The 21,250-nt window shown below is 39.0% G+C and overlaps 1 protein-coding gene and 1 long non-coding RNA gene across 7 annotated transcripts in view; one reads left to right on the top strand and one right to left on the bottom strand.

The window, feature by feature from the left end:
• Positions 1 to 781: 781 nt before the first annotated feature.
• LOC112180883 lies at positions 782 to 2,636 on the bottom strand. 4 transcript variants are annotated; one of them, XR_005804155.1, is made up of 7 exons: positions 2,573 to 2,587; positions 2,462 to 2,492; positions 2,299 to 2,365; positions 1,978 to 2,065; positions 1,338 to 1,526; positions 1,109 to 1,161; positions 782 to 816 (listed from the first exon to the last, which is right to left on the bottom strand). It is a non-coding gene; the product is annotated as an uncharacterized LOC112180883 (long non-coding RNA). The 4 variants fall into 4 exon arrangements; XR_005804153.1 differs by lacking the exon at positions 2,462 to 2,492 and having other exon boundaries at positions 2,573 to 2,636; XR_005804156.1 differs by lacking the exon at positions 1,978 to 2,065.
• A 441-nt stretch (positions 2,637 to 3,077) lies between these two features.
• Positions 3,078 to 21,250, top strand: part of LOC112179809 — a 36,713-nt gene continuing 18,540 nt past the window's right edge. The window contains exons 1-4 of one of the 3 annotated variants that reach the window (XM_024318291.2): positions 3,078 to 4,188; positions 4,402 to 4,458; positions 5,076 to 5,600; positions 7,743 to 7,874. In XM_024318291.2, the coding sequence (XP_024174059.1) occupies positions 3,861 to 4,188; positions 4,402 to 4,458; positions 5,076 to 5,600; positions 7,743 to 7,874 (1,042 nt within the window). In that variant the 5' untranslated portion in view covers positions 3,078 to 3,860. The remainder of the gene's footprint in view (positions 4,189 to 4,401; positions 4,459 to 5,075; positions 5,601 to 7,742; positions 7,875 to 21,250) is intronic. The other 2 variants (XM_024318289.2, XM_040511162.1) reach the window with 2 other exon arrangements.

Genomic DNA, 21,250 nt, shown 5'->3' with positions numbered 1-21,250 from the left:
CTATTAAAAGCAACATAATGCTTCACTGAATTGATAAACATATTGAAGAGATTCATCTGACGGCATCTCGTCTCGACCAAAATTCAACTATAATCAGTAAATAGTCAAAATTTGACTCATGATTCTACAGAGGTTAGGCTCCAAAATTGAGGCAAATCCTTGCAAGCTAAGCACCTTCAGGGCTTCAAGGATTCCACAATCACACAGCATAAAATGAAGCATGTATATAAACAATAGACACATAACATCCGACACTAAGACAAATCTCAATTATCACATATAATTATGATTGATGGCCAGTTATCTTACAAACATTTGCAAACATATAAAAACCGTTTCAAATTCATTTCTGTGAGATATTGCTTTATATACAACTTTTAAGCATAGGAATAGAATAGGAAATATATAACTTTTATATAAAAGCTGTAAGTATAGAAAATTACCTCATTGGATTTTTGTTAGGGGTTGATTTGAACAGCTGCTTGCTAATAGAGTCATGGTTCTATTTTTTTTTTTTTTGTCGATGACACCTTGGACAATCCGATGTAAAACAGTTTCATAATGTGCTTCGTGAAGCTCTCCACCGATACCATTAGCGTACTGCTAAACAAAAGACATTCTTATCTTCTAACTTATAAGAGCACACACATTACTCAAGAGTATGAAAACAATTTGAAGTACCTTCAATTTTGCCTGGATTGCACTGCAGCAATCATTTAAGCCCTAGCCACTCAGAGCTGATATGCAAACAACAATACAACATCATCTCCTTTCTGCTTCCATTCTGATGCTGTCAGGATTGCTCACCTTATCAACCTGCAAAAATGTAGCTCTCTATCATCAATCTTGCGCATTTCCATATATATATATATATATATATATATATCTGTATGTAGTAGCAAGATTCACTTTCACTAAAGCAACTGAATGTTGTGCATTATGATCCCCACCACTAACTATAACATCAAAACCCTTTATATCCCTTTGTGGAGGGAAAAAAAAAAAAAACCTTTATTTCCCAATCTATCTAGAGACAACAATATCAGAGTTCACCGAAACAAATGCATGTAACAAATTCCAAGCATCAGAAGCAATTAACGGAACTCACATCTTGAGACATTTGAGTAACACTATCTGCCAAGCTTGAAGCCAGCTTTTGCTCTGAAAGAGGGAGAGGACATAGGGTCAGTGTTCTATATCTATTTTGGTTATGAGACATGGCATACGATAAAATAAAAAAACGAACCAAAGACTATCCAAAACATTCAACACAAATTATCAGAGCTAAAAACTGATGTAGCAAGGCAATAATATCAAAGAGAGGAAAAAACACAAACCTGCAAAGACATTGGGGAATAAAATAAGGGTCAAATTCCTTAACTACATCTTTGTTCATGCAAACAGTATCGGAGATCGGCCTTTAGAATGGAGCAGCTACTTTTACAACCTAGGGACCTGTGTTTACTTGAATACCATCTCTGGAGAACTTTTGTTCAGCAAATGTAGTAACTGATCTTGTGTCAAACCTGTAAGAGCAAACCAAGCACATAATAGTTAGCTGGATCAATACACCAATTGAATACAGAAACGTATAAGAATTCATAAAACATAGATAAGATAACAACAGAAAAGAATAGTTGGTGATTACGAAAACCAAATAAGAACAGCTTCTTACATTCTATATTTGAAACAACCATATGAATTAGTTTCTTTAGATAATATAATAATCGTCATGGAAACCAAGTAAGAACAACTTCCTACATTCTATATTTCAAATAAGAAGGATTCTAATTCATTCTTCAGTCATATTCGTACATCAGTTGCTAACTTTAAAGTATATAGAACTTGTAATAGACCTTTCACGTCAACAGAAACTCACAACTTTATCAGTCATCAGTAGAAGAAAATATTTTACTCATGGAAACCAGTGAAAATTCACTAAATGATAACAAACATGGGTCAGATTAAAAACCAAACATGTTTTATTTCTTTTCAACCGAATCCTTTTCCTTCAGAATCTCCAAAAAAGTTGGATCTTGGAATTGTTGAAAGGTTAAACCCCAGGCTACAAAACAAAACGAAATCGTATACATTAATAATTCAATCAGATAAGCTTTAATTAACAAAAGAAAGATTAATAACAATCAATACCAACTAATCTGATCAAATATCACAAAATAAATCCATGAAATCAAGTAAGACAAACTCAAATTCAATTGAGATAAGAGGGCCAAAATTTATCAGATCTGTGATTCAAGGAAAAAAAAAAAGTGAAACATAGTGATTGATGATGCTAACCTAGTTTCTATGGAGATTGATGTTGATGGAAGATCTCGAACAGTACTTGGCTGTAAGATCACTGTTCCTGCAAAACCGATATAAAACAAAACCCATTCAATTAGAAACCAAACCAACATGCGAGCGAAATTTTAGAAATTTACAAACTGGCGCAGTTGATTACGTGATTGCAGCAACAATCGAGCTCTCTATCTCTTCGCACAAAGCAAACAAATGGAATGAGAAGCCTGTAGAACAATGACGGGAGAAAAAAGGAGTGCAAAGGCGACGTTACCTCGTTTTCGTCGTCAATCCTTCAGGTCTCTCTTTCTGTATTTCTCTGTGTCTGTTTTTGTTTTCAGGTTGTTGTTCTTTTGAGGATTGGTGAGTAGAGAAGAAGATAAAATCGATCCACAACAACAATCGACTCTAGAAGAGAAAAGAAGATAAGATCTATACAAAGCCGAAAAAATAAATAAATAAATAAATAAATCTCAAAGGAGGGTAAAACCGTTACTTCACTGTGTCTTGAACAGTAACCGAGTGAACAGTCTACGGAAAAAGGAGGCCAGAACCGTCACTTTACTGTTCATAAACAGTACCAACGTGAACAGTGAACTCATCTTTGATATATAGTAAATATGAAATTATCCTTTTTAATATTCCAAATGATTGAGCGTGTCGCTATTTAATGATTGATAATACTGTCATTTATACAATCAAAGACCCAAAATTTGTTTGAATATTCCAAATGTGAGGTCGAGGCCTGCTGATCTTTAAGTAAACTAATAGACCTCAAAATCAATAACATTTTAATGGTCTGATCTATAAATCACAATAATGGAACGTGTAAGCTAGCTAAGCTACCCTGCAGAATTTTTTAGACCGTCGCCCAACTTCAATCTGAGAGTAGATTTGCATTATTCTTCATCTCTGTTCACATTGCCACTTGCCTCACTCGACCCGTTTCGTGAAATCTCAGCACAGAAAGAAACCCTTTTTACATCACCATGGATACGCCCAAGAACAACAACACAGAAAGAAACCCTTCACCTTTCCCTCAACAGAATACATCTTGTAGCTAGCAATTCGCTTCTTCCTCTGCAACTCAGGATCAGCCAGAGCCCAAGAAGAAGACATTGACCTAGACCCAGAAGCACCCTTCCCCTTCTTCAGATCCCTGTTGTTGTAATTATAGTTCCCCCCTTGGCGTTTCTGGACCACTCGCAGTAGCTTCCTCCTGGACGGCTTCGTGCTCGTCGGATTCGGAGGCCGACATCGAAGGTGCGTTGCGGTCTTTGAGGAAGAGCTTCTTCAGTGGCGGCCTTAGAGACGAAGAAGAAGAAGAAGCCTCTTTTTGGCGGGAAGAATCGCCGTCGTAGGCGTCGGCGAAGAGGAGATATCGGTTGAAAATCTGATACACCGGCTGGATCTGGCCGTCCTGGACTACGTCCTCAGAGGAAATCGGCGATCCGTCGGACAGAGAGAGTCGTCAGCGGAAATCGGCGTCGGCCAAATTTTGGGCATCGGGGTCAAGACCCCGAATATTAATGAACACGCATTGATTAAGAGATTGAGAGAGCATGGCAAGTCCTACCACTGTTACCTGTAATGCAATTGTTCCCGAACTTCTTAACCCACATAACTATAAACACTGGAGTTCCCGGGTGAGGACATACTTGGTGTCCAAAGACCTTTGGGATGTGGTCAAAGGGAAGCATCCTACACCAGATGCTGAAGCAGAAAACAAGGCGTGGATGAAGAAGAATGCCGAGGCTTTACATGCGATTAACATTTCGTGCGGGACTGAGATGTTTTCTCTTATCTGTGAGATTGACACAGCCATGGAAGCATGGGAAGTTTTGGAGAAAGAGTTCAAATTACCTCCCAGGTCAGAAATAGAAGAAACAGGTATGCTCATTCCCTTGGTTTTGATAATGAGGATTAATTATGGAAAAATGAAAGCTCTTAATTATATATGTTCCTTTCTCATTGAAATTTGCATTCAGCAAAATTTGAACCTAAGAATTAAATGGTCGTGGGCATGATTAGTTATACACACCCAACATTGATTGTAAGAAGTTAGGATATTTAAACATCAAGAATAATTTTATTTGCGCGCAGAGAGACACGACGAGAGAGATACCACAATCGATGCTGCTGGGCAGGCCCGTGATCAAGGTACTTTTATAACTTGTTCTTTACTTCTTTTGCATTGGTCATTTATAATTTTACATACAATGATTAATTCAAAACATCTCATGAAATCCTCATTTTTCAAGTATTTATTAGAGTTCGTTGAAAAAAAAATCTTTACTAGAGACTGTATATACAATAAAACTTGCAGATTTAGCAAAAATGTTCGCACGGTGGTAATAAAATCCTCATGAGGCCCGACTGCCAAATGTCTGTGTACTTTTAAAGTGAAAAATTTTAAGCCCTTGGGATGTGACTGCTCTAACATTGTAATTAGCTTTGGACACAGATGTTAGTTGGGTCTTCCGTTCCACCTCTCCCCGGTCCAAATATCTTTATTCAAAAAATAAAAAATAAAAGCAAAAATTTCCGCACAGATGAGGGGGAGGATTCAGTGCACCGACGTGCACTATAATTTCCAGATGACCTACTCATTCCGATCTATTGACATCATCCCGTTCATATTTAAGATTTTAAGGTCCTTTAAGATTCATTTTGATAAGAGATTATTCAAATTGGAGTAATTAATTATAGCCGTGCATGCATTGTTCTGAAACTCAAGTTTAGTTATAGCAATTTGACTGTATATGCACAAATGGCAGCTGGCGAGAACAATGCCAACAACTTTGATCGCTATAAACCGTTCTTCGATTACGTGAATCATGGTGATTGGGATAATGCGAAGGAGTGTCTCTTAGGACTTGGATCAGATGCCGACAACGCATTAAGAGCAACAGACCCATATTATCAAAGCACAGCTCTTCTTGTAGCAGCATTGAATGGGAATGTGCATATTGTGAAAGAATTGGTGCAGCTAATGACACCGGAAGATTTGGAAATCAAAAGCCACATTGGTGCCACACCATTGGGTGCCCTTGCAAGGCAGTGCAAGGTCGAAAGAGATGCGATCGAGATGGCAAAATATATGGTTGAAAAGAACGACAGATTAGTTTGGATCCCTGTTACTTTTAGTGGTAAAATTCCAGTTGTGGAGGCTTGTGTTTGGAGCAAATGGGAATTGGGTCGATATCTCTATTCAGTCACTCCAACAGAAGCTCTAATGCCACAAAATGGTCCCCATGGCGCTTGTCTTTTATGCGAATGTTTTGGGCGTCTGAAAATGTTGGGTACGTATATTTTTTCTTAGAATGTTGGGTATGCATTTTTAAGACCGTCGTTTGGCTGCTTTTCAAATATTAATATTAAACACAAGCTTTCTGTAGTTGGTTAGATTTTCAATAACCAAATAAAGCAAATTTACTTAACAAAATCTCTTTAAACAAAACCCCTACTTATTTTTTTGTTGTTATGTAGATTTAACTTACTTGAAACATAAATAACAAATAGGGAAAATCGTCCGTACAGTACCTGATCTTTGCTCCATTCTAAACTTCAGTACCTCACATTCAGAAAATATCAGAACGGTACCTGAGGTTCTGACCCCGACCGAAGAATGGTACCTGGAGCCGTTAGCTCCGTTACAGAAGTTGACAATTGAAGGATATTTTCGTCTTTTCATGTCTTAATCCAATTTTTTTTTTTAATCTAATTCATCTTTTTCTATTTCTTTTTCTTTCTCCCTACTGTTCCTCTCTCTCTCTCTCTCTCTCTCTCTCTCTCTCTCTCTCTCATTCAACTCTCCTCCTCTCTCTCATTCAACTCTCCTCGGTCTCAACGGAGCCACAGACTTCGCCACCGTCTCTCAGATCGGAATCAGCCTTCACCGACCTAAACTCTGACATCAACTTTCATCTCTCTCTCTCTCTCTTGAATCCAAATCTCAATTCGGTCTCAATGGAGCCACCAATATCACTACAGTCTCTCAGATCGGACCCAACCTTCACTGACCCGAAGAAGGAATTGATAGGATCGAGGACTCCAAGGACTTGCAGCAACAGAGCAAAGCCTTCGATAAGCTCACTGACCGAGTCGAAGATCGCCAGGTCGATTCGACACGATTCCAGAAGGCCATGGCTTCCATTGCTGCCACCTTAGAAGTCGATTTGGAAGCTATGAGAAAGAGGGAGAAAGAATTGGGTACTGTGATGATCAATCCACGCGATGTTGAGATAATTGCCATCAATATGTTGCTGGGTTTGAATTGGAACAGTGAGGCAGGAAGTGAGTTTTTTAGGAAATTGTGAGAAAGTTTGAAGGCTCTCTGTTTCATCTTCTATGAGCAATTTTGTTTCCCTAATTTTCCTTTCCAATTTATGCATTGCAGCTTCTAAGGATTATGTTGGTGCAAATTGGATTGCAGTTTCCTTAATTGTGAGAAAGAGTTGAACCCTCAATCAAATTGCAGGTTAGGTTGTGCAAAACAGTTATTTCGAAAATGCACTACAGAATTGACCTGGGATTCTTAAGAATTGGGTTCGGATTTCAATTGGGTTTCTTTGGATTTCTAGAGTTGGTTGATTTTGGATTGACTGGAGTCATTGAATGGAATTGGTTCATATGTATTCGAGTTGTGGTGATTTGGTTTGTGCCCAGAAAGTGATTGATGAAATGCGTGAGATATATTTGGTTTGGTGGAATCTTTGATATGTGAGTATAGTAAGTGTAGTAGGTATAAGGAGGTTTTGGGTCTTTTTGAGGCGATGAAAGTAATGGAGAATGTGAGGGTTGATGCGGTGACGATGGTGAAGGTTGTTTTAGCATGTATTCACTTGGGTCAATGGCAAATTTCGGATTCTATGGTGAAAGTATGTGGAAGAAAATCATGTTGGTGTTGATGTTTACTTGGGAATACAACGATGGATATTTATGGACGGTGTGGTCTCCGGCCTCTTGAACTTGTACTTCTCATCGTCAGTGGCGGCGAACACGGTGGAGAGGTCATCGGAGCCCATTGTTCGGGTTTGTTGTAGTCGGGTGGATGAGCGAGGTTTAGAGAGAGAGAGAGAGAGAGGAAGTTATATGAAGAAAATTAAGTAAAACAAAAAAACAAAGGGTAAATTGGTCATTTACTTATCAAAATATGCCAGCTGTCAGCTTCTGTAACGGAGCTAACGGCTCCAGGTACCATTCTTCGGTCGGGGTCAGAACCTCAGGTACCGTTCTGATATTTTCTGAATGTGAGGTACTGAAGTTTAGAATGGGGCAAAGGTCAGGTACTGTACGGACGATTTTCCCTAACAAATATATAGAAAAGAAATACGAAAAGAAAAATATGCACGAAAAAAAAAAAAAACAATTGACACATATATTGGTGCGTGCTAAGAGGTTAGTATACATAACTTCTTTATTCACTCGGCTATGTACTTCAGATATTGCATGGAACTTGCTTCAATGTTGCCCAACCTTGGCCATAGGAGAATCCATGTTAACATTGGCGAGAACACGCTCTGCATTTTTAAGTGGAACACGACTCACACGCTGGCAAAAATGGATTTACAACTGTACGTTACTACTATTACATTTTTTGTCTCTTCAAACTATATAGTGTTAATTCATTCATGATCCCTTAGAGTAACATGAGCATCTTTATCTTTTTTTTTTCTTCATTTTTTTCAAAAATAGACCTAAAAGCTACTTTAGCTAACCCTATTCAAAAACTCACTCCTACAATGGTACCAAAATGTACCATTTATGATTGATTAATAATAATAAAAAATTATGATTGATTAATAATAGCAAAAGTTATTTAATGTCTTAAGTCATTAGTAGCATTTACGACATAGTGTTAGGCATTACCAATATTTTCCTCAATAAAAATAGGTAATGAAAATATGAAATTTAAGGATCTCCTATAATAGGAGAGAGGATAGAGGATTTGTTGAAGTTGAAAATTTAGAAAATGGTGCGGCTACTGTTACCTTATCAAATCTTTTTTGTCACCCTACGTGTAAATGAAAAACCAATGTATCCTAATACAAAATTACCACTTAGGACAATTTTTTTTTTGTTAACATTACATTTTATTGTACTTATTACATCTAACAATACAATTTTACATATACCAAGTCTTCATTCTCAATCTCATCATTCATCGTAAACTTTAACACTTTTATCAGCATTCATCATCAGATTTCATTATTTATATGATTCCTAAATTGTAACATATTGTAGTTTGCATTTTGTTAAGTGATACTTTAGTGAACATTAGGACATTATTTAGTGGGAAAAAGATGCAAACAGTACCTGACCTTTGGCCCATTAGTAACTTTAGTATCTGACAAAAAAAAAATATCACTTTGGTACCTCAAGTTCGAACCATGACCCAACATTAGTATCTGGACTGTTAACTCCGCTTAACTCCGTTAAGGAGACTGCCAGCTGTCATATTTTAAAGGGTATTTTCGTCTATTTGTATCTTAATTAATTTTTTTTTTCTTTAAGCATTTTTTCCCCTCTCTCTCTCTCTCTCTCTTCTCTCTCCTTTCTTATCTTCTTCTTCCCTCTCTGTAGATCAACCTGCAGATTCCTCATCCTTCCTTCAAGTGTCTAGGACTATAATCCAGCTCCTGCTTGGCCTTCTCACACGAATAGACCCATTGATGCCTTAGAACATAAACAGTCGGCGGACTTCCAAAGGAAGCTTTGATTCCATTAAAATCAACCCAAAAATACTCAAACCAAGATGCAATCTTTGCATAAAAAAACTTCAAACATTCATACACAACAACCAAATCCAGAAAGCATGAATAAGAAGAAGAAAAAAAATTAGATATGAGGACGCAACTGCTTAGTCTTCCCTCCAATTAATCACGAAAGCCTCCACCTCCTAACATCCCCATCACTATCGTCTTCTTCATCATCGCCCCTACAATTGTTTTCGCAGTCCAATTTCTACAAATCGGGGCGATTTTGCCGAAGAAACTCGATACCCAGGTCAGAAAACGCGGCGAAAAGCAACCCAAAACCCAAAGGTACTCAACTCTAAATTGGGGAGGAGGATGGTTGCTGGTGTTTCAAAGCAACTGGGTTCTGGTGAAATTGGGGAGTTAGGGGAAGAGGAAGAAATTCATGAAATTGATGTGGAGGAGATCGAAACGACGAGGCAGAGCATCGTTTGAAATTGATTTTGAGGGAACGGCGGGGAATTGGGGAAAGGTTGGGGCTTTGGATGTAAAGATTTGGGTTTAGGGTTTAGGGGAGATCGTCCTCTTATTCGTATCCGGGAGATCGCGGCGGTGGCTTGTGCAGTGAGGAAGGGGGAGACTGCGGCGGCGGTCGAGTTTCGGGTTGTCCCTCGCAGGACTGATCGCTGGTGGGGATTGGTGTGGTGAGGTCGGAGGCGGCATCGTGAAGGGATCGTGGCTGCGTGGTGGTTGGGCTCTGCTCGGACATATCCGATCTGGATTGGGTTTCTCAATTCTTCTTCACATTGACACTAGCTCTGTTTTACTTAGCTGAACAAGGACGAAGAGAAAGAAGAAGAGATTGAGTGGAAGGATGAGGAATCTGTAGGTTGATCTGCAGAGAGAGAGAGAGAGAGAGAGAGAGAGAGAGAGAGAGAGAGAGAGAGAGAGAGAGAGAGAGAGAGAGAGAGAGAGAGAGAGAGGAAAAAATGCTTAAAGAAAAAAAAATTAATTAAGATACAAATAGACGAAAATACCCTTTCAAATATGACAGCTGGCAGTCTCCTTAACGGAGTTAACGGTCCAGATACTAATGTTGGGTCATGGTTCGAACTTGAGGTACCAAAGTGATATTTTTTTTTTGTCAGGTACTAAAGTTACTAATGGGCCAAAGGTCTGGTACTGTTTGCATCTTTTTCCCTTATTCAGTAGAAGGTCTACCGAACATTTTTGTATTATTCGTTGGGTCTTGTAGAACACTTTAGATGATTTTGTCATTATAGTGTCATTTAGTAAACATTTATAGAACTCTAAGGAACTATTCAATAGAAGACTACCAAACATCTGATCAACTAGAACATGATGTTTTTTTTATTTATTATTATTTTTTTAATTTGTAAGAAAATTCTAAACCCAAAGGAAATATATATATATATATATATAGATTTTATCCAGAGCGGAGCTCCGCTTTGAAATTAAAGTGCGGGTTTTGTGTTTAGGGTCACTTTTCGGTCGCATATCCACATCTCAACCGTTCAGTTTTTAGGTACTAATGTATTGATGATCTTTGCAAAATTTCAGCCAAATTGATGATTGTTAAGGTATCTAACTCGCTGAAACCAATGGATGAACTAAATCTGTTCAACCTGAACCGTACTAGCTTTAAGACAGTTATCAATGCCTTAACGATCATCAATTTGGCTGAAATTTTCAAAGATGATCTATACATTAGTACCTAAAAATTGAACGGTCGAGATGTAGATATGCGATTGAAAAGTGACCATGCATAAACACCAAACTTCTCACTTTAATTTCATATATATATATATATATATATATATATAGAGGACCGTTCTGATGAGGACGTCCGCAATCCAGAAAAAGTGTGGACGTCCCTCCTCCGGCGTCAGGACGGCGGCGATGACTGCGCTGCGGTTGCCGGACGAACCCTCTGAACATCTCGGACCACTTTCCAGTCGGGTGGACTCGCCGGTAACCACTTTCCAGTCAACCTTGATCTGACTATCACTTTGCAGTCGACTACGCTGCCCAGACCTTCGACCTCTATCTCTTTGGCCTTCGTCTTCACTGCAAACTGGTCTGGGATGCATGTAGCCTCGGTCCAGCAAGAGGCGAGCCGCCGTCGGAGCTTGATCGCCGAGAAAGGAGGGACGTCCGCACTTTTTCTGGGTTGAAGATGTCCTCTTCAGAACATTTTCGTATACACACACACACACACAGCCCTTCTTGGCTGCGGACGTCCGTTCCTAAGCTAAGAAATGAATTTCCAGTTTTGACCCACTTTCCGATCATATTTTCACATCTTAACCGTTCAGTTTTTAGGTCCTAATGTATAGATCATCTGTATAAATTTTCAGTCAAATTGATGATCGTTAAAAGCATCCAAAATTGCAATTTACTATTATAAAGAAGAATGGTTCCGGTTTGACAGATTCGGTTAGTTCGTGTAAATTGCAGTTTTTTTTGTTTCATTTTGCACCTAAGAGAAGGTGCATATATATATATATATATATTTTTTTTTTTTATCTTTCATTTTGTTTTTTAGAAGGGCAAAGTTGGATTTAAAAACGTCCAAAAATTGTTGGAGGACCAAATACCATTTTAGGAGGTATGAATAGAACATCCCTTTATTTATAACCTTAACAAACTTACATCAAGGAGTATAAAGTGGCCTCGTTACACCCCACTACAAAATAGTAGGGAAGAGTAATACATTCCATTCCATTTTTTAGTTCATTTGATGAAACAATAATTAGAATTGTTGATATGATATTTCATATCATATACCAAAATTTTTCAAATATAAAGTAAGCAAGAATTTGTTTTTGTTTTTTCATCTAGTTTACAAACTTTAAGCAATAACATTCTCGAGTTTTTGACAATTAGAGATGGAAAACTATTATGCATAGTCAACTTATAGAAACATCTCCAACAACTTTCCTAAAAATTTCTTAATTATACGTATTTTAACAATTAAAATCCCTAAAATTTTTCTTCCATAGCTCCAACAGCTTTTCTATCATATTCTCTACAAGTAATTATCCATAACTAAATGTAATACTATTTTTTGAAATGAAAAATGGAATCAAATAATTGATGATGAAAATGAATCTAATTGGAGGAGGGAATAGAGAAGAGGGTAACAACTTCCAAATGTTTTAGGAAACCAAGAATTGTACTTTCATTGATAATAGGGACCTCTTTATATAGAGAATTACAAGCAGAGAATATGAATCTTGCCTGGAAACTGAATCATACAATGAATAGAATATCTCTGAAGATATCTGTAAGACTAACCCTATTACAACTTAGACAAGTCATTAGAGTTTAGGCCAGACACATAAACCAGATATCCTTGAACACTCCCCCTTGTGTTGCCCAAATGTGGTACTCCTCTTGTTGCATTGTCATAAACCTTGCCAAGTAACAAAAACCCAGTGGGACAAAAATGACCTTGGTCGAAGGAGAAAAATATTACAACACACCTTTCACGTTTCGAGACCATACATGTAGACATCTCCTCCTGATGTCTGCATCTCCCCCTGATGTCTGCATCTCTCCCTGATGACTACGGTCATGAGAGTTCGAATAACTTCCACAAACGATGCTACCAACATGTTTCTCAAAAGTGGAATTGGGCAATGACTTAGTGAACAAGTCTGCCACATTGCCCTTAGGTCGAACCTAGTTCACTTTGATTTTGAGGAGAGTCTGTTGTTGTTGATTATGCTTGGTGTTGTTGCCCTTGATGTAGCCTTACTTCATTTGTTCAATGCAAGCAGCATTATTCTCATAAATGTTCGTAGGCTCATATGTGGTAGACTTCAAACCATAATTGCTCCGAACATGCGCAATTATGGATCCAATCCATATACATTCATGAACTACTTCATGAAAAGTAATAATCACTACATGGTTCGAAGATATACAACTAGGGTCTGTTCTGTAGACCTCTAAGATATTGCGGTCTTACCCATGGCCAACACATAACCAGTTTGGAACGACCTTTTTGTAGGTTAAAGAGGTACCCGGCATCAGCAAAACCTTCCAAAACACTAGTGTCATTTTGAAATGGGAATAGAGGACGCAGGCCAGTGTTGGCGACATTCCTTGTGTTTGATGGGTTCGAATCCCTTATCTCTCTGTTGGGATAGAACAAGCCCCTATTAATTGTATATCTCAAGTATCAAAATCTATCTTTTACACCAGTCCAATGGCATCGGGTTGGTGTAGAGTTATATCTAGTTAACAGGTTCATTGCAAATGAGATATTTGGTCTTGTGCATTGAGCTAAGTACAATAATGCGCCTATTGTACTTAAGCAAGACACTTCCGCCCCTAGCATATCTTCGTCATCATCCTTCCGACGAAGATGATCCTTTTATGATCAAGACTACAGACAATCATGGGCATGCTTGAAGGCTTGATATTGTCAAAACACCTAAGCATCAACAAGGTGCTCAAGTTTCAAACCAAAACAAAACTGTGTTCTCCCAAGGTCCTTCATCTCAAACTCAGATTTCAAGTGTTCAGTGGTTTCCCTTAACTCTTTAAGGGCTTCCAATAAAGAACATGTCACCAACATGAACCGTGATAGAATCCGAAACTTGTCATAGAAACGTACGGGCATTTACATATCCATTCCTAATCAAGTAGTAACTTTAGTGAGCGTTTCATCCTTATTACAAACGTAGTCCGTGGTCTAGAGCCACTTCGCTTTGGTAAATGAAGTTCACCAGGAACCTTCATGTAGATTTCGTATCTAGATCCCCATAAAGATATGTAGTGACCACACTCGTAACTTGCATGTTAAGTTATTCGGAAAGTACCAAACTGACAATGTAGTGGAGTGCAATGACATCCATTATGGGAGAATATATCTCCTGGTAGTCGATACCAAGGCGTTTTGTGAGAAGCCTTGCTTCATAAGGCGAGATTACCATCTCTTTTTCTCATCACGCTTTCTAACGAAGACCCATTAGTCAACAAGTTTTATGTTAGGAGCTGTGGGCATCACTGGCTCGAAAAACCTTCCTCTTCGCTAAAGAATCCATCTTAACCTGGATCACATCTTTCCATTCAGGTCAATTTTCTCTACGCTGGCATTCATCAATTAACGGAGCTTAGTTCTGTATCATTGGACTTAACAAACTTATGCGCAACGAAATGCGCGAATACATCATCTATAATGATGCAGTTTTTATCCATATTTCATGTACACTAGTGTAATTTTTAGAGAGCTCTATATTCTCAAGAATAAGTTTTACCGTTTAGGCGTCCCCCAATAATAATCTTAATTCGGAACATTCATATGAGACGGATTTTGAGTGTCGATGATCAAAGGATTGGTTTATGCCAAAGTATTCTTCAAACCCACAGGCCTCCCACACATCTTAACTGGGAACATGGCCTGTGACGCCAGAGTGTCACTCTCTATAGCTTTGATGCCATGCCTTCTCCATGTAGGGTGGTACTACGTCTCCTCATAGTGACGTCCATCCTTGCAGCAGATGTGTGATCTCGTCACTTTAACGGGGATTGAGATGAGACATAGTGGTGACAGACCACGACAATTCCTGTCGTTCCATCTCCCCCTAACGAGGGAAAACTGTCTCATCAAAGTGACAATCGGTAAATCTAGATGAAAATAGATCGCCTAGTAAGGGTATTAAGTGGTGGACGATTGTTGGAGTCTCGAATCCAACGTATTTGTCCATTCGTCTGTAAGGACCTATCATAGTGCGCTGTGGTGGCACAATTGGCACATAAATGGTACACTCAAATATGCATAAGTACGAGATACTTGTACCCAGTCACTAGCTGTAACGCAGAGATAGATTGAGTGGCAGTGGGTAGTAGATGAATTAGCATAGTTGCATGCGATATTGCATCACCCCAGGCGGATATAGGGAGATTAGTGCGCATTACCAATGTCCGGGCTACCATCGTAGTTGTTTCCATTAGACCATTTGGGTGTGTACATGGGAATATGATGTGCAGCATCAGTCCTAATGCAATAATCATTGAAAGTATTCGATGTAAACTCTCTAGCATTATCAAGTCAAATTGACTGAATGGGATGGACAATGGCACAATACGTGACCAGTGTGTTTGCGAGTCAACCCACATTGGAAAATATTTAAACGTCCGCAAGGTGGTGGAATCGGTCCACAGAATCCCCTTGGATTCTATGTAAGAACAGAATGAGTATTTTCTTATCCTTTGCGTACGACGGTCTCAGTCTTAATTTCCCTAAAGAACAAGCTTTGTAGAATGACCAAGAGGCCTTAGAAGCAATCAATAACGATTTTGGTTAGGCCTGAGCGTGTGAAACGCTATTGGAAGCAAAGATGGTGATTGCAGCATCACCTGGAGAGCCATCACCATGATGGACGCGATCTATAGTGTCATGGGATATGGACTGTGCTAGCCCTAGGCTATAGTGGACGGTGGCGGCAGCGGCAACGGCGATCACACTTAGTCCAGGAATTAACTTTTGATTCTTACTTTGCTTTGCTTGAAAGAATAGATGTCCTTATGAAGTCTTTAGTAGACGGATCATCATATCATGACTAGGATGACCTATCCTGTCATGACAAAGCCAATATGTGTCTAAATCTAAGAGATCTTCTCTCATAATTGTATTGGATTTAATGGCTCGAATTGTGGTGCATAAAAACCACTAGAGAGACACATACGTATCTCTAAGATGCGCCTTTATTTGCAATCATTAGAGGTATTGCAAATGAACTTTTTTAGTTCTCTATATACGTTTCCGCATGGAATCCATTGGCTCGAATAGCTCAATAAGGTTCTATTTTCCCTAGGAGCGTAGAGAGTTTATGTGACAGTAATCAAGGTACCATTTGGCAAGAGGAATAGCCCATATTCCATGTCCATAAACTAATCCTAATGGTCCAGCCATTATAGTCACAAAGTAATATGCTCAGAATTTCAAATGAAGTAATAATGAAAAGAACTCGAAATTTTATTCATAAGCCAACGGTGTACATCATTGTTTCTTTGACCAAAAGAAAATCTAATCCAAGACTAGCTAGTGCAAAACAAATGTAGTCATTTACTTCTGTCGGTAACTCCAAAATAAATATGAACAAGTGAGTAGAGAGATGTAGGTGGAGCAAAGCTCGCTTAAGTACCACTTATCTCAAAACCATCCTAGACATCATACTCACTTTGAATGAGCCTAGTTGAACAAAAACTAAGCCAATGACATTTAGTACAAAATATATGGCAATTGCCTATTCATCTCTTGGAAAAATGAAGACTTTATTCAAATTCGCTAGTCCCTTGATCTTGGCCGGATTTGAAGTCTTCCACCCTTAATTCAAGATCACCTTCTTGATCCTCTTGTTCCATGTAATTTACTTCCCTTGCTTCACAATACATCCTGTATGTGTTTGCAACACTCTGGGATGCGTCACATGCCTTTGCCCAATGTTCAGATGCTCCATATCGAAGACAAACATCTCTGTGCTCAGTCTCCCTTACTTGAGGTGCTTTGAAAGCGTCATTAGGATGGCTGTTAGTGTTGGTGGCGCCATTAACATGGCCAGGATGTTGCTTCCCTTTCTCTTTCCATGTTGACCTCTTCGGTTCCGTCTCTGCCTATATTAGAGCTTATCTTCCTTATTAGAGCAAGAATATGGACCAGAACGACCAGAACATTCTTGTGAATCATTCTTTCTTGGCGCGTTCCTTAAGGGGCGCAACTATAATTGGATTCCCGAATAGACTATGTTCCCACGGGTCTATAATTATAGTTCTTCACAAGGATGTTGTCATGCTTTTCATGTCTCCAATGAGCTCATGAAACTTTGTGATCCGTCTTACAGTAACATCGATTTAATAGTTCTTAGCAACCATCGAAGCAGAGACGGGGAAGGTAGAGAGAGTCCTCTCAATCAACATCGCACTGTGATCTCTTTACCACAGAATTCCATTAAGCATTTGATTTGATGCCTAAAGTGCAACTTACTCGCAACAAGGACACGGTCATCAAAGAATTGGGAAATATTTAAACCCGGAAATATTGTACCTCGGGGATCTTCAACTAACTCAAATCCAATGGTTTATGGATCACAAAAGTCACTTGCTAAACTAAAAGAAAAATTGTAAAATGGGTAAGTGAGACACCAAGTCTCACACAAGCACGGCTTAGGTCTCCCGAACCCAAAAAGTAGCCAAGAACTCACCAAAATAAATTGGTAGGCTCAAGGCCTTATGGTACTTACAATGAAAAATGTGACCAAATATTTGGAGGAATTGATTTTTGGTTTTGTAAATTAAAAACTAGGAAATTAAAATTTGCAAAAAAGTAAAGTGCTAGAAATTTGAAGGTTTGGAAAACAATGGAAAAAATTTGGGTACTAAGGCATCCACTCTAGCTAGCAATCATTTACCATAACAACACAATTTTGGCACACAACAAAAGGAAAATGGCGCAATCCCTAACTCTAAGCCGGACTAGGGCCTTAGATTGATAATGCAAATCCGAACTAGGGCATTCACATTCTCATAGTACAAAATAATGTAAATATGGGTTAGGGCATTCACATTCTCATCACACACACATTAAGACCGGACTAGGGCTCCTAACATGCATAAAATGGCGTCAATTTTTAGAGACTAACAATTTGCTCATGACAACATGCTCATTCATAAAATTAAGCCACTAATTAAATAAATTTCATGATGAGGACAAGAATTAGTCATAAAATTGGCTAATTTCTATAACAAATTCCCATCGAAAATTGTGCAGAGTCATTGACGCAGATGGAATAGTAACCCTAGGTTTACAAGCAATAAACCTAAAATAAGAATTCTGGAGTCCACCAGAGATAAATGAGAAAACTCTCAATTTGATTGATAATAGAATAAAAGATAGGTTCTGTAGCCGTTTAAGGTTGCTTATATATGAGAAAAGAAACCCTAGGGCGACTAACAATGAAACCCTAAACCCACGGGTAAAAATAAAACAAATCCAAAATAAACTAGGAAACGGAAAATTCTAAAAAATAGTAAATTACAGTTTTGAGGCTCTAAATGACCCTGAAAAAGCCCACACGTTGTGGCCTAGCGACAAGTTTTGTTCCTGGCGTGATTCCCTTTCCGGAAAGCTATAGCAATCGCGAATCGGACGCCGAATGCCAAAGTTGCAATAGTAACTTGGGTTTTTGACGCAGTCGGAATGATAAACTAGGTTTACCAGCAATAAACCTAAGCAAACGATTCTGGAGTCCACCAGAGATAAAAGAGAATAATCTCAATATATTGATAAAAGATGATAAGATCCTTCTGCAGCCGCTTGCGGCTGCATAAATAAGAGAAAAGTACCCTAGGGCGACTAACAACGAAACCCTAAGGCCCATGGATAAAAACGAAAACAATCCAAAAATAACTAAGAAAACCAAAAACGGGTAAAATAGAAAAATGCCGTTTTGAGGCCCTAAACGATCCCGAAAGCCCGAAAAAGGTCACACGTCGTGGCGTAGCGACGAGTTTGCTTTCTGGCGCGATTCCCTTTCCGGAAAGCTAAAGTGCGTCCCGATCGGACTCCGGAGGCCCATTTCACGTCTACTAGTCCCTTTTCGGTTTCCACCCTTAGCACGATCCAATTGTTCTTGAAATTGGACCGCTATCTGTTCTACATCAGTTTTCCTCCTTTACGATCGAATTGTTCTTCAATTCGGATTTCCATTCGTTCTACATTAGTCTCCTCCACCTCCGAAGAACTCGACCCCAAGTTCTCTTCAGGATAAAGAACCTCATCTTCATGAAACTCATGCAGATCAGCCACATTAAAGGTGTTAGAAATGCCCATGGAATCAGGAAGTGCAACAACATAAGCATTGTCGTTGATCTTCCTCAGCACCTTAAAAGGACCATATTTTCTTGGCTTCAGCTTGTTGTAGGTACCAACAGGAAATCTCTCCTTCCTTAGAAACAACATCATGTCGTCACCCTCGTGGAACACTTTAACTCTTCGATGTTTGTCAACTGCAGCTTTATACTTAGCATTAGTTTCTTCCAACTTAGTCTTAACTTCTTCTCTAACAGTCTACACATCCTTTTTAATAGCAACACTAACACCAAAATTTTAGGAAGCTTCACTAAATCAACTACATGTCGAGGAAGAGCGGTATAAACTAATGAGAATGGTGACTTCCCTGTGGCACTATGCACATCACTGTTATAAGCAAACTCCACCTGTGGCAAAGCATAATCCCACTGTTTGGGCCTATCTCCACAAACACTCCGAACCATGTTACCCAAAGTTCTGTTTGTAACTTCTGTCTGCCCATCAGTTTGAGGATGAGCTATGCTGCTACGATTTAAAGCTGTTCCAAACATTCTCCATAACGTAATCCAGAAGTGACTAAGGAACTTCGTGTCTCTATCAGAAGTAATGGACTTGGGCACTCCATGCAAACGAACCACCTCCCTGACAAACAGTTTGGCTATATTGGAAGCATCAGCAGTCTTCTTACAAGCTATAAAGTGCGCCATCTTGGAAAACTTGTCAACTACCACAAACACAGAATCCACACCCCTTTGGGTACGGGGTAGTCCCAACACAAAGTCCATAGCAAGATCTACCAAATATCTTCAGGAATAGGTAAAGGTAAATAAAGACCAGTATTTTGGGACTGACCCTTAGAAACCTGGCAAGTGTAGCACTTCCTCACAATAGCTCCTACATCTTTCTTCAGTTGTGGCCAGAAATATCTCTCCTCAAGGCTAGAAATAGTTTTGTCTCGGCCCAAGTGTTCACGCAAACCCCCTCCATGTAAATCTCTAATCAGTTTCTCCCTCAATGATGAACTAGAAACACATAGCCGATTGCCCTTAAATAAATAACCATCATTCACATAGAAATCTACAACTGCATGATTGCTACTACACTTCGCCCAAATCTCTTTAAAATAAACGTCTTCCTCATACAATTCTTTCAAGAGATCAAAACCCACAATCTCCTGAGCTAACGTGACTAGCAAAGAAGCCCTCCTACTCAAAGCATCTGCCACCATGTTAAGAGTACCAGATTTATGCTGAATCACAAAAGGAAATTTCTGCAGAAAACTCACCCACCTTGCATGCATCTTGTTTACAGTTTTCTGACTGTTAAGGTACTTCAAGGCCTGATGATCAGTGAACAATAAAAACTCTCTCTGAATAAGGTAGTGCTCCCATTGCTTCAATGCCCAGAACATTGCATAAAATTCCTGATCATAGGTACTCCACTTTTGACGAGCTTCACTTAACTTTTCACTAAAGAATGCTACTGGTCTCTTCTCTTGTGACAACACAGCACCTACTCCCACGCCACTAGCATCACATTCAACCTCGAACACCTTGTCAAAATTAGGAAGAGCAAGAACCAGTGCAATACAAAGTTTCTCCTTAATTAAAGAAAAACTCTTTTCTTGTTCTTCTCCCCACTGGAATTTGCCTTTCTTCAAACATTCAATAATAGGAGCAGTAATGGTACTGAAATTTCGCACAAATCTTCTATAAAAAGTAGCCAAACCATGAAAACTCCGCACCTCAGAAACTGTTTTTGGAGCTGGCCATTCTCTAATTGCTCGTACCTTCTCCTCATAAACCTGAATGCCTTCTTCTCCAACCACAAAACCCAGAAATAACAGCTTGTTGGTACAGAAGTACACTTCTTCAGGTTAATGTATAGTTTATTTTCCTGTAAAGCTCCCAAAACCTGCCTCAAATGTACCAGATGTTCTTCTTTGGTCCTACTATATATCAATATATCATCAAAATATACCACGACAAAAGAACCAATAAAAGGACGAAGAACCTGGTTCATAAGCCTCATATACTGGGTGCATTAGACAAACCGAATGACATCACCATCCATTCATATAACCCATTCTTGCTCTTAAAGGCCGTCTTCCACTCATCCCCTGACTTGATTCGAATATGGTGGTAACCACTTCAAAGATCTATCTTTGTAAACACATTGGAACCCTCCAGCTCATCCAGCATGTCCTCCAAACTAGGAAAAGGAAACCTGTACTTCACAGTTATCTTATTTATGGCCCTGCTATCAACACACATCCCCATTGATTGCCCTTCTTAGGAACAAGGAGGACTGGAACTGCACAAGGACTCATACTTTCACGAATGAACCCTTTCTTTAGCAAGTCTTCAATCTGCTCCCTCAAAATCTCATTCTCCTTAGGACTCATGCGATAATG

The sequence above is a fragment of the Rosa chinensis genome, chromosome 7, assembly GCF_002994745.2.
Source record: "Rosa chinensis cultivar Old Blush chromosome 7, RchiOBHm-V2, whole genome shotgun sequence".
NCBI classification, from domain to species: Eukaryota; Viridiplantae; Streptophyta; class Magnoliopsida; order Rosales; family Rosaceae; genus Rosa; species Rosa chinensis.
Note: the sequence above shows the minus strand (reverse complement) of the source record. Positions and strands in the feature narration are given on the sequence as shown.